Below are 14572 nucleotides of genomic sequence, written 5' to 3'. Positions count from 1 at the left end.
AGAGACAATAACACGACACACAAGAAAGACGGAAAACATAAAACAAGTTCCGACTGTTTATGATGCAGACGCGGTTCTGCTCTGGTTGAATGAATCAACATAACTCATATGTTTTGAAATGCCATCCCACTGGATATGCATATAAAACACAACAACCCTCAACAATCATTCGATAAACTTTGTTATTTTTACAGTGAACCTTGGAGAAAATGGAAGAGGGGAAAAAAAAAAGAATATCACACACTTCCCAAAGTACAATCTATACATAAATTTTAATGAGGGGGGAAATTTGCATTTTTATCCTTTTATCAGGGAAACAAAAATAGATGTGAGCAGTCGAGGGGAGACTGTGTGAGGTTGTATTGAATATGGTTATGTAGTAAGTGTCTTCAAGAAAAAACAAAAGTATTATACAGTTATTATAAGGTTTAATACAGTTAAAAGTCCTGTGTGTGAATTTGAATGTAAAACCCTGTCTGATCCCCATTTTCTTAGCCTTGTATATGTTATTGTGCCGCCATTTTTCTACAGCGGCCCGAGTGGACAAACCTGCCAGAGCTTGCGTTTCACATTTTGAATGAGATCCTCTTTGGTATGTGAAGGCATGGAATCACGACAATAGAATCTATGGAATCTATTGGCGTGTTTCCACCCAGTGGAATGATTTGGTACGGTATGTAGGAATAGTATCGAAACATCCAGCCCTAACTGTTCCATTTTTCGGTACACTTCCCTTGGGGTACCAGTCGTGGTACGGTAAGGATACCGGCTCCTTTGAGCAGGGTGCTTTCCCCCCCCCCCCCCCCCCCCCCCCCCCCTCATACTAAGCTTGACATCTAGTTGAGACAAACATCCGCAAACCGAGCAGATGTCCGCCGGATGTCCTCGATTGTTCCAGAAGACGTAGTCGCTCAAGGATAGTCATCCAAGCCTGACAACCCTTTAGCGGCTAATACCCTGACTCCCCTGCCCCGATGGGCCTTTCAGCTGTATCATTCTCTTCTTCTTCTTTGGTAGGAATGTGGGCTATTCCCTGCATACAGACTTGTATCGCCACCCGATGGTGAAGTGGGACACTACAGTGACCTGAAGCAGTAGTATAGCACGATCCGCGACGCTCAATGCAATGTGTACTTCAGCGTGTAATTCTGCTATAAACACCATGACGGCTGAATTGCAATCCTGGTAATGACGTTGAAACGCCACCTGCTTTTACAATAAGCATTTTTTCAATTTGCAGAGCTTATAACCTATAAAAGGTTTGTGTCAAAAAGTGCATTAATTAGTGTGTATTTTTACATGAGGAAGCCATAAATCAACTGTAGGAAGCGATCTTTCTGCTGTACGTTTTGTGTGATTGGCTTTTAGAGGGGAAAGTGTGTTGAGGGAAAAGATGGAAGTGGAAAAAAAGGGCCGTCTCCAATTAAAACAAAATGAATGACAATCGCGAGATTGGATTTTTTTTCGTTTTTTCCCCAAACCCGGCTTCCTTTTTGCCCAAGTGTTCCTCATTCACTGCTGATATTTGACTGGCAAACATTTTCCTCTCATTCCTTCGTAATTCACTTCCTCTCAGCTTCAATATCTAATGAAGGGAATCCAAATGGGAATTCATGCCGTCTTTTAATAACTTCCTGCCGCAACAAAAACTGAGTGTAAGGGCATGAGTTCTGTCAGACTTCATTTGGAAGAGCTTGTTTTTAATATCAGGTCTTCTTGAGGTCACCCCTTAAGGGATTGTGTGACGGCAGAAATCAGTCCCCATTATTTTCTGAAAAAGGAAAAAAGCTAAAATGTGCTAACAAGGTGTCAAAGCACTGACCTGGCTGACATAGATGCTCGTGTCCTCCTCCTCGTCGGTCCTGTAGCACAGCGTCAGGCCCAGCTTCTCCAGGCTGTTCTGCCGACACAGCTCCACCTCCTGTGATACACACACACACAAACAAACCAACAATTTTATGGACCGATAATAACCTTATCATTTGATGATATCACCCACAGGTTTTATGTATGCTCCACATTACTGTTACTAATCACTCTGAGGATGTTTTATTGTCTCACAGTCAGAAGTCTGTAAAATTGCTTCAGGTAAAAAATGTTTATATTTCTGCTGATGCTCAATATTCAAGAAGTGGTTTTAAAGCTAGGTTTTTACAAACGTTTAAAGCAACTTTAAATGCACAAACCTGAAGACTCGGGAAGCAGAACGGGATCATGGGAATTGTTGTATACACTCTTAGAAAAGGATCCTTCTACAAGAACTGATGTTCTACCTGGAACCTGCTTCTCAAAAACCCTTTCCCAGGAGACAGGGTTTTTCAAGGGTTTGTGGTAACACTAATGGTTCCAGTAAGAACCATTTAGATCCAGATAACCCATTACAACCCCTTTCCTAAATAAAAGGTTTTAAAAGAGTTCTTGGTAAGACTAAGGGTTCCAGGTGGAACCTCTATAAAAGGTTCTACTTCTAACCAAAGCTCTAGGTTCTTACCAAAAAGGGTTCTCCTATGAGGACAAGCCGAAGAACCTTATATGTTTTGACTTAGCACTTTTATTTCTAAGAGTGTAGGATCTTCTGGAGCAAACATATATTATATAAACATAGATTTTGAACTAATAGAACATGACTACTCATTGCCATTTGCTGCATGTTCTGCTGCCGAAGTTGAACCCACATTTACTACACAAGAAAACCAACCCAAACGGCTACACTCTTAGAAATAAAAGTGCTAAGTAGAACCATATAAGGATCTTCGGCTTGTCCTCATAGGAGAACCCTTTTTGGCTCCAGGTAGAACCTTTTTGTAAAGGTACAACCTGGAGACCATTTGGAGGGTTCCACTAAGAACCCTGTATTCAGGAAAGGGTTATTTTCAGAAGCAAATTGTTCCAGGTAGAACCTCAGCACATGTAGAAGAACACTTTTGGAACCCTTTTTTCTAAGAGTTTATACTTTTAGGAAATGTATAGTATCTTATCGGCACTGCCATTTGGAAAATAAAATAAAACCAAAAGGTCATTGTGCAGCACCTATGCATAGACAAAAGAAGTATTCAGCTTCAGGTGGGTTTTATCTCTTGGTGTCATGGTCGACTTGTTCACTTAACTCTCTGCTGCTCCACCTTCTGTCAGATTGAGACTTAAAGCCACAGAAGTCACCGCAGTACAACTCAACCGATGAATTAATATGTACTCAGTGAATAGAGGAATTAGACACAGCACAGTGTAAAGCCACTTCTGGCATGTGAATAATTATACCAAATATACACAGTTAACATGAAATAAAAAGCCAGTACATGTCACACTGAGCGCACAGGTCCTTTGATGGCTGTGGCGATGGATGAAAACTTCTCGATAAATGTGCCCCAATTTGCAGACGGTGCCTTTTTTTTTTTTTTTTTGATCTCTGCTCTGCGTGAACGTTATCACACAAAGATAACGCTGTTGGTAATCTTTATTAACCCCATGCTGCCAAATTAATTTCAGCACTGTGAAGTTGGGGTGTGGCATGGAGCCTGGTGTAAAAAAAAATAAAATAAAAAAAATGAGGGGGGATAAGGGGGAAAAAAGTGGGGGCTGGGTGTTTGAATTAAGCCCCAACCCCCATTTTTTTTTTTTTTGTCATGGGAAACCACGATAGCAGAGATTGACAGGGGAAGTAATTAATTTCTGTGGCATTTAACCCCCTGTGCAGACAGTGCTGACCTTCAAAGGTTGTGGTGTGTTATGAGTTTATAACACACACTGTATCTCAGCGCAGGAGTCTAAACTCCACACACTCCTTCTGCAGGCAGACTTGTACCGACCCTGACAGTGAAATACAGGCAGCATACGGGGGAGATCAGACAGTACTTAACGCCTTAATGTCAGCACACGTCGGGTGGTGTGCGCCGGGTTTTTTTCGGTAAATTACTGGAGTCGCTCGCTGCTGAATATCTCTCCAAATGTGCCGAGCGGCGGGTGCTGATGAAAACTGTCGAAAGGCTCAATTAGTGATTATTGGATCGTAATCTGTGACCGCGGAGTTTTAAATGATCCCAATCGTGGCGACGTCTAATGCGATTTTCACATGCTCACAACGCACTGTGACATTTTCTTCGCGGATTTCCGCCGCGTGTCGCTGGCGTCCGCGAGACAATATGAGGCATCCTGTCTTTTTAGAGCCACATTAAACATCTGCGAGTAACATTTCAGGCTAATATGCTCATAACAGTTATTTCCTGTTTCCGTTCATAAGAAATCACCGCACGAGTCGATGTTCTATGGCTCATTGTTTCCACAATCGGAGGGGACGACGGTTCCACAGCTGTCACTGTTTTGTTGCCCGCAGTCTTTAAGGCACAACGATGGTAACTCGCACAGGAAATTATTGAAAATAAAAACCGCGTCCAACTTATTTAAATCAGCTTTGGTGTCACACTATGAGAAAAATGGTCGCTGCAAAGATGACCCTCAGCCCATTTGCAGTTAGCGATAATGTCATTTGGGTCGTTTCATTTCCAGGATTACAGGAAACCGGCGCCGCAAATGGACGCGAGCGTGGATTTCGGAAGATGTAAATACGTCGTATAGGGTCTCGCTATATTTATAGCTACTATCGCGCTATTTGACATTTTTAGGACCCGTGCAGCACTTTTGCTGCTGGGCCCATTAGAGAGGAAAAACCCTGGTCATTACAGCCTTTGCTGCATTGATTTTGACCATTCTTTCTTTTATCTGTCTCCCTCGAGCCCCCCCCCCCTCATATTTTGGCCGTGCAACACTAATCACAAGTTTACAACTCTAATGGCTCTTGTGTTATAAGACTTTGGAAATAAAACAGCCGAACTCGTTCTTGGCGTCGCAATATCTTTAGGCCCCTTTCTTGGCACTCAATGATTCATAATTAAGGCGTTTATTTTGATTAATTTGGCGAACGTCTTACTGGCTGCTGCCACTTCATCAACTGTGTTCTTGTAAAGCTTCTGAGCTTCTATTATAAATCGGCCATTATTCCACGCTGATTTGCGTTGTATCTCTTCTATTCTTTCAGTAGCAGACAAAACCAAAAATAAAACCGTCTGGCTGCTCTGAAAACTCGCTTTCTCCATGTATCGTGTGCGTTACAGAGAGGTAGATTTGGCAAAAGCATAGGCGAGTATTATGACAGCCGGAGCGCCCATGTGCACAATCAGTTTGAGGGGAAGCTAAACCTGGCAGTCGGAGGTAATGTTCCTGGGAATGGTAGTGCCATTCTTTTTCATTTGAGAGGAAAGCCATTCATGTTTCAGTTAGATACACACGGATGAACAGAGGTAAGTGGCTGATTTGGTGTGTGCATGTCTGGCAGGTCGGGTTGGGAGGTCCTTTTTTTTCTCAGTGTGTATATGTAAGCGTGTATTGTTTTTGCTGCAGAGCTGACCTTGTTCTTGTACAAATGCTATTACCACACACACACAAGCCACACAGTTAAGGCCACAGCTGGCAGCAGAGGAATCCTTAATGACCCACAGTGCAGTTCACTGAGGCAGTGAAGGCCTATTAAGGGCCAGTTTGGAACGCGGACAATTGCAAAATGTCACTCACCGTGGTCACATAGTGCAAGGTAGATATCCACCGTGTGATTGCCTGATGTATCTCTTTGCACATTTGGCTTTCAGCCGAGGCTCAACTCCTGTTTCCCATGCAGTAGCCTCTAAAAAAACTGTATAGTCGCTGGCCTCTTTCTCTCTACCAGTTGATTGTTTGGATACCATCAACAGGTTTGCCTCACCATCCACTTTGTCCAAACCATAGATTAGATATATAAAGTGATCCGGTTGCAAAACAAACTCCCATTATGAAGCACTCTATATAGGAACAACATCGACATCATTTGCCATTTAAGAAGACATGAAACTAGCAACTGAGACCATACATCAGTAAAAGTATGATGGAAAAATGTTTACTGGCATAATAAATCAAGTGAAAAATTGACTTGTGCAACCAGTGAAGTTGTCCCCTGGTTGTTCCCTTCCTTCCTAGTTCATGGGCTTCAGCTTTCAAAAACAGAAGACGTTTCTGTGGTCCAAACATGTCCACCCTCCCCCTGTATCATGCAGCCCTGAAGGATGATCGCCAACTCTACTTTCAGGAGCCATAGCTGTATTTTAGCCATTCCTTTTAATGATGCAAATGACCCACCTCAAGCGCGGGAGAACAGAGAACTAAACAAATAACCAAAATAACCAAACCAAGCAGGAACACTAACTTCCAACAAACAAAAAAACCCAGAACCAAAGACCAAACATCAGGAAAAGTCAAGGTTCAGTGATCATTCATACAATGCGGTCATCATCTCACATTTTACAATTAGCTTCAGTTTAAAGTGCCCAGTCCTGGTCTAAATCCTCATCCCTTCGAGGCACGTGGAGGATAAAGTGGTAAAGAATGAGTAAATAAATGACTATAAGATGAACACATGGCACTGACGACACTCTGACTTCCATCATAATGACAGACAGATGGATTCAGATGAACGATTACATCCAGAAAAAGGCACTGATGCACCATTATGGATGCCAACTGCTCTAAAACACCAAAGAAGAAGAAGACTCCTGCCACTGTATATCAATACTGTATATAAATGTACTGTACAACATCCTTGTCAGATTTCATAAATCTAACTTTGTTGTCGATTTCCACCATAGCTATTATTATCGTCATCATCATCATCTACCATTTTTTTGTCCGCCACATACCATTCTCAATTTCTGTTCAGGCTGTCAAAAGAACAAATTTTAGCGAAGGACAGTTCATGATGAAAGGGAAACAAACTGCCTGCGAGTGAAGTGCCCAAGTAATTCAAACCTTTTCTTTCGGTGCCATTACATGAAGAAGAGCCCCTTTTCTTCTAAATTCAGGGACGGTGCCGTGGCTCCACGAAACAATCCAAACAGAGTGTGCTCCTCCAGCAAAGGGGGCAGCCAATTTTCCTGTATTATTGTGATAGCCAATTTTTCTTGTATTGTTATGGGACTCGTGAGCATCATAAAAACAGCGCAAGCCTTGGATCATCTCCTGGGACTCTGTATTCCTGACACAATGGTGGCCTCATTGGAAAAAAAACAAAAAAAACCTTCAGACCTCTTTAATCATACAACTCAGAAAAGCACAAATAACCCAGACAGCATTTCTATTCACAAGTGTTGTGCTGTGCCTGTCCTTCATTGGGGAACTGCAATTGAATTTATGAACAAGGGTTTATTTTATAAGCTGAATCCAGCATTTTACCCTTACAGCTGCCATGCTTAACAATATCGTTTGTTTATAGTTGTTGATGATGATGTTCTTATTCTGCCCCCGGGTTTCATCGAGCAATACTATCAGACCTGACAGAGGGAGCGTTTGCGTGTATACAGCAGCGGCAACCTCATGAATGACCTGGTTTTTGAGCAGAAGACTTTGCTTCTGAAACTTTTCCAAGGTGCTTTTTTTAAAAAAATGTTTTCAGTCATACTCCAACCTTGTTTGCTGCTGTCTCACTTTACTAGCACAATGTTGCTTTTGCCTCCGTTTGTCTACACATAAACTGAATCACTTCCTGTCAGCAGCACAGGAATGTCACCGGGTGACATGAGATCTAAACGCCATACAGAAAATTAAGAACTTTGCATTGTGAACAAATTTTTAAATGGTTCATCATAAAGTCCCGGTATGAGTGTGGAATAGACTATATCCGTACATTTAAGGAAAAATCCAAACAATGCAGAAATGTACCTCATACACGTACTCTTCAGTCCTCTCCACCTCTGCTGGGGTGTTCGACAGATATTCAGGACATTCATAGAATTCGTGCTCCATGGTGTGGATGGAATGACAGCTGGAGGAAAAACAGAAGACGTTAGAAGAAGTTAATGCATGTCCTCATTTGCGTGGCGTTATTTAAATATGTTTCAGGACGCTTCTTAAATGTCCAGTGTGTAAGAAATAGTAATAAAAGTAACCGTTAACTCCAATTTTTAGCAGACTTCTGGGAATTATATTAAATTTCTTCCTTCTACATGTTGCTACACTAAAACTATTGACACAGTTTTTATTTTATGGAGTACTTGCTGTGATTTAAGGTGCCTGAGACTCCCTGGGTATTATTGGCACATGCATATGCATTTGACATACAGTATTTCTTCGCAATGTGCATCTCATTCTGTGGAGAAAACTCTGACCAGGCAATGTAGACTTCACCCGTTCGCGCCATAAAAGCCTTGACCTCTGTAAATTGTCACCATGATAATTGCCTCCCCATAATCATTGACCAACACTGGCAGATTTGTAGTTTTATGGGACAAATTGATTTCATTTTCTGCCCAGCAAAGCCCAATTAATAGCCAGAGAACGGATGCCGCGCCAGAATGTCAGCTCGATCAGCCCATTGGCTTTTAATCGCCCCAACAAAAGCTCCCATTAAAGAAAATAGATGTTGCACACAGAAGCAATTACGGCATGCGAGTTTGGCTCTGCATAATGATATCACAGGGACAAAGTACTTAACTCTGCTGGGGAGTTCCACTCTATGATACAACTGCCTAATAAGTACCATCAAATAAATTGTCCAACCTGTACATGTGATCTCATTATGTGCCATTTACACTTATTTACCTTTTAGTAAATACCATCACAGCTACAACTTTTAATGCGTTCGCTACAGTTGCACGTTCAGTATTTGCCATCATCACCTGTCAGACAAAAGGAAGGGACAGATGTCGGGCACAGGCGGCGTAGCGGGCCGAAGCTTAGCCAGGGCCATGATGTGCTCAAAGGTGATGTCGGTCTGCGTGCAAACGTCGGTGACGCCCGCGTCCTGTGGCACGCCGCCACAGTGGTCGTGGGCAACGGCGGCCGCAGCCCTGGTGGGGGTTCGCCGGATGACCTGGACAACGATGGGGTCTCGCCTGATAGTCTCCGCCACCGCGTCATCGCGGTCGACCTTGGAGAAGTCACGCCCGTTCACCTGAGGATGGAGAGAGATCACAGAGGCAGCCGGCTTTAGGGATTTGTCGAGAAAATGATTGATAGAAAACACTGCGCCGTCGGTTTAATGGGGAAAGTGGAAGGACACTAATCGTACTCTATCCCGACAGAATGCCCTTGTAGAAATAGCAATGATTCCTGTAACATATAGACTAAACTATCACTGAATTTTTATTTATCCTCAGGTTATTTAAGTCTGAAATATACGCATGCTTAATTCAATAAGGGTTAGGGTTTGGGTTAGGGTTAGCCAACCCAGTTTTCCTTGGAAGTCTTTGGGGGAAATTACCCTAATTCTCACTTAGGGTATTTACTGGTTGCCATGCATTGATGATGTCAAATGTGTTCATTAAAGAATAGACAATGAAGCACAGTACATGCGTTGACACATCCAATAAGATCACACCAGTTTGGCACCGGTCAAATTGTGACTCTGGAGGCTTCTCAACAGAAACCCGGAAGACTATGTCCATTTGTATATAAAATCTCTGAAGGCACGTTTATTTCACAAGCAATCAGTTTCTCCTTCAAAACCTCTGATCCTCATTGTAACTTTACATGCGTCCATATTTATGTGCCGAATAACTCCCGGTAACGCTAAGTGCTTTGTATTTTACTGCACTTTTCCTATCATTCTTGATTGAGTGAGCACATTACACATTCTGCTTATTTATTTATTTATTTTTACACGGAACACTTTCCCGGCACGTAAAGACGTTTTTTATTGCTGACCGGCAACTCACTATTGAAGCACAATAATTGTGCTTCAATTAACTTGCGGTTACTTCCAAATTTATATAGGCTCTATATTGTGTTCCATTTGTCGAAGGCGGGGGAAAAAAAAAACTCCCAGAAGCGTTTTTAATGAGCTCATTTAATCACATTCCATTTTGCTCCAATTTTCTTCTTTAAATCAGTCTAACTTACATGCATTATTTACATTGCATTCTATCCAGAGGCCCATCAGACATAGCATAATGATACTGATTTTGGCAAAAAAAAAAGCTGCAAATAAGTGGGTCAATATGTTTTTTAGTGAGCTGCATCTACTTTGTGACTTTAGAAAAAGACGTTGTTCGCCCGAAAACACAGTCACACGCTTCATCTCAAAGACGCTGTCACTTAGTTTGACCCAGTTACAAGACCCTGCGCGAGATGCCTTTGCTCAAGTTCACTTTCAGCCTGTCGTACCCCGAAATTGATTAATTGCATCGATTTTGAATGTGTCAAGACTTTTTGTCGAGAGCTTAAAATGTCATATCCCTAATGTCTGCTTCATTAGAGTAGCAATGTGAAAGGGTGACATTCTTCCAGTTGCAGTGTGGTTTTCCTTCATGATCCCCATATTGTTTACTGGACGTCACCATTAAGGGATAGCGATCAGGTACTTCGAAGTGCGGTTGCGTGTGGCATTAGCACATTAATACACACTTTGTCAAGCGCACGGCTCTGCCTCTGTGGAACTGCCTGTGAGCCAGACAGATGCTCTGACTGATAACGTGGCTGCTGGGCAGGGACAGACGGAAAAGCAGATTTTTCGGCCACTAAAAAAAGCAAACCTAATAAAATCTATGCCTGTTTACATTTACAGAATTTTAAGGTTATGTCTGCTGCTTCCTCTTGCCGTTAGATACAAGCCATTTGGCTAAAACCTGAAGTTTGTAAACGACTTTGCTTTGACAATTCCTGACTTTGGTGCAAAAGTGAGTGGTTTTCAAAGCAGTGGCTTTCCTTCTGTCCCTGCCTACATCCATGTTATCAATCAGTGTGTTTACATGCATGTTAAAAGTCTGATTTTAGTCAGACTAAGACAATATAACAATTTGTAAACACAGTCCAACTAAAATCAAGCTAGACTAACATACCTGGATATGCCATTCATAGTCCGATTACTCCTGCATGTATATGCTTAGTCTGACTGGAGTCAGACAAAATTTCCTCCCCGGCCATCTTGCTGTTCGCGGTTTGTTTTTCTGTGACCTAAAGGTCAACAGGAAACTGATTGAAGACACACTAGTTTATAAAGAGATACAGCGCCACCTACGGAGGCGGAGTCAGACATACAGGCGGCCAATAAATCCATTTTCTCCTCTACATGTATAGTTGGTAAGTTGTCCGATTGCCCGCCTTAGTCGGACTACGTCCAACTGAAATCAAGCTAGACTAACATACCTGGATATGCCATTCATAGTCCGATTACTTCTGCATGTATATGCTTAGTCTGACTGGAGTCAGACAAAATTTCCTCCCCGGCCATCTTGCTGTTCGCGGTTTGTTTTTCTGCGACATAAAGGTCAACAGGAAACTGATTCAAGACACACTAGTTTATAAAGAGATACAGCGCCACCTACGGAGGCGGAGTCAGACATACAGACGGCCAATAAATCCATTTTCTCCTCTACATGTATAGTTGGTAAGTTGTCCGATTGCCCGTCTTAGTGGGACTAAGCTTGATGAAACTGTGCATGTAAAAGTACTACGTGAAAGTGAATATCTGACTCCCAGGTAGGTTTAGGGAAACGTCGGCTCACCCAAAAAACATGAACAATCCCTTTAAGTTGAACTTATAAACAATACTTATATACATTATTTATGAATGACACAAGTTTATTCAACCTAGGTTGCCCATCAATGCACATCCTGCCATCTGCGGCTTTGGTGGAAATGACATCAAACCTATAACCTCTATAATCTTGCCATGTCACATTTGTGCATCATAACAGCCCCAGACACATTAACTCTTTTTTTTTTTTACTACCCAGTTTGTGTATCCCTGAAAAGGGGCAGGGTAGAGCAAGTTCCACAACATTTTCTAAGTTGTAATGAGGTCCAGATGGACACATTAATCTCCAATCAGAGCGAACGCTCTGGAAGGCAGGAAGTGATTGTGCAGTGACACCTGCCAGAGTGTTTACCTGCTGTTGTTCCTCTTTTTTCCAATCTGCCTGTTGATGAACTAACTGGGGGCTGATTAATAGCGAGCAGATGTGACAAAGCCTGGCGATAATGGCTGAGAAAGACATAGCCTTTATGCGTTTCATGTGCATCGCGCAATTTCGTCCGACGTGTACTGTAAAGCGAATGTAGACAGTGTGGGGCTGATTAACTTGCGAATGAGAAGATAAAGAGGAGCAGATAAATTACAGTCATTTTTAAATGTATGTATGTTAAACATAAATGACAACTAAGACTGTACCATACTTATTTCATTAAAATGCCCAAATTCTGTTCTGTGTATCAACCTTTTCTGTACGAGTTCCTGTTATTCTTGCAAAGGCTGCTTCACAATGGGTTGTTTAATTTAGTCACACCGTGCATTCTTCCTTTACAGCTGTGTGCGTTCGTGTAAATACATCGAGCTATACATGCGAGTGCAATATCTGTACCCGAGACGTGCGGGTGAGTGGATTCCATCAATATCGAGTGGTAATTCCATTTTTATTACTGGTTCCACGTCCTCATCGCTCAGTCCCGTGACCGAGCTGACAGAGAGAGACAATATCAACCCACTATATCACCTGGTGTAAACCCATGAAAGCTCTACAAGAGCTCTAAAAGTAGTCTGATAGTTTAAGGTCACGGTGGTCCACGGGGACAGCTGTAATGAACCAACAATCTAGCGGAGTCTTCATATACCTTTCAAGTTAAAGGTTACCTTTGCCAATAAAAAATGGCTCCCAGTAGCCCTAAACTAGACCTTCTGTGTCTGTCCGAACACTCTTTACTAAAGGTCAAGGTTCAAGGTGGCATACTAGTTCAGGAGGATGTAGCGTTTGTGTTGGCGTGTGTGAGAAAGAAGTGTGCATGAGTGTTAAGTGAGTACATGTCATTTTTTTCTTATAGCCTTCAGAGCCTATGTTCCATTTAGGCTTCCCGGTTTCTCAGAGCATACTGGTTCACTGGCACACTGTTCTGACTGATTGTACACGAGTGTAACAGTGCCATTGTTAATATGATCACCACCTGGGCTTTTTCCGGTTCAAACTGGATGTCAAAATGGCTGCGGTGCCTTGGGCCCGTTTTCGGGAACAATGGTTAAACTGTTAAAGGTGCCATATGTAAGAATGTGGCCAAAAATCGGTTACTACATTCAAATTCAAAATACCAACGTCTTTTAGGTTTCGTTTTCTGACGTAACTGGCAACCCGTGGTTGCTCGGCAGCTGAGACTCGACTGACTGCAGTGATTGGTAGACGGCGGTAGGTGGCACCACATGCCAAAACATGATTTGCAGTCTGCAAAATGTTTTTTTGAATAATATTTTGGCTGTGCTGTTGTTGTTGGTGAGTTCAGTTTGTTATATGAACATTATTCCTGAGTCTCTGTGACATATTAGCAGGATTTTACAGCCAGTTGCTTTACATAATGCACTTTTAACTCATGCTATATAGTTAGATAGCAGATTTTCCCTGAGTGTTTGTAGTTAGCTATACTACTGAAACTCGAATAATAATGTGTCGGTTTGTGACATACAAGAATGACCTGGAAAGGTTACAAATCTCAGTAGCTATAGCTATAACTTCTTGATAGCTTAGCAATAGAACATTTGCAAAATGTTGAATTCTGTTTTCGTAATAATTTCTCCTCTGTTAGCTTGTGCTCAGAGCGAGGATTGAGGACACACATGTCAACTCTGCACAGATTGTTAAAGGTAACGTATTGGAAACCGCGAGTCTAGGCCACCAGCTATTAATGTAACATTTTACTCCCTGTGATGCACCAATTACACACATCACTGACTATGTGAGGGTTTACTGGTGGACCAAAGTGTGGAAATGGCTGCTACATGTGTTGAGACGGGATGGCACGGTGAGCGCCAATCAGTAGCTGACCTGAGGCTCGCAATATGCGCAATACTAGGGCTCATGTCAACCTTTAAATGCATTGCAGGGATTTATCATCCGGTCCCAAAGATGGCTATATGTTGTTTCCCCCTTTTTGAATTCAAACGGGAGTGATAAGAAAAGCCCTGAGATTAGAGCAAGTGTGTGTGTTTGTGTGTGTGTGTGTTTGCTGCTCAGAGATAACGGCGTGATGGAAACCACTCAACCTCACAGCGAAAAATCCGACAGATATGGTGTCATTGTGAGCAAATGGAAAGCAAACGCACACAAAACATTACATCAGCTCCCAACAGACTTAAAAAAAAAAAAAAACGGCCCCACAATGCAGCCGTTTCCATTAACTGTGTTTGACCAAATAACGCCAGTATCTCAAACTGAACAGGCTTACAATAGACCATGGAACAATGGAGCTGCTGAGGAGAGAGAGCGACGCCTGCCTATTCAACATCGACCTCGTCCGCCCCCTGAGGAGTCATGGTGTTCAACACCGCCACATTTTCTCCCAGATTGTGATTCTTCTGAACTTCACCTGAATATGAGCAGGCTTGTTTTTAAATGAATGGAATTTGGCACATTGTGATGAGTGGGGAAAAAGCGCAGGTGGCTTACTTCAATAATCAAATCTCGTTTCTTGTCCTCCTTTAGCTGCGTTGAGATGATTCAGGAGGCCAATCTCCTGTGGCGAGGGCTTTCCGTCATAAATGTCTCATTTCAATAATAAAAGTCTCTGACATGCAATA

At 42.3% G+C, this 14572-nt stretch overlaps 1 protein-coding gene across 1 annotated transcript in view; it reads right to left on the bottom strand.

Annotated features, from left to right (window-relative positions):
* LOC310941622 (PDZ domain-containing RING finger protein 4-like) overlaps positions 1–14572 on the bottom strand; it is a gene marked incomplete at both ends in the record, with an annotated part of 36627 nt that overhangs the window by 5000 nt on the left and 17055 nt on the right. The window contains 3 exons of the mRNA XM_083906808.1: positions 1823–1921; positions 7738–7840; positions 8694–8968. Of these exons, the coding sequence (XP_083762934.1) occupies positions 1823–1921; positions 7738–7840; positions 8694–8968 (477 nt within the window). The remainder of the gene's footprint in view (positions 1–1822; positions 1922–7737; positions 7841–8693; positions 8969–14572) is intronic.

The sequence above is a fragment of the Microchirus variegatus genome, assembly GCF_963457635.1.
Source record: "Microchirus variegatus genome assembly, chromosome: 20".
NCBI lineage: Eukaryota > Metazoa > Chordata > Actinopteri > Pleuronectiformes > Soleidae > Microchirus > Microchirus variegatus.
The sequence above is the reverse complement of the archived record's forward strand: the minus strand, read 5'-3'. Positions and strand labels throughout refer to the sequence as shown.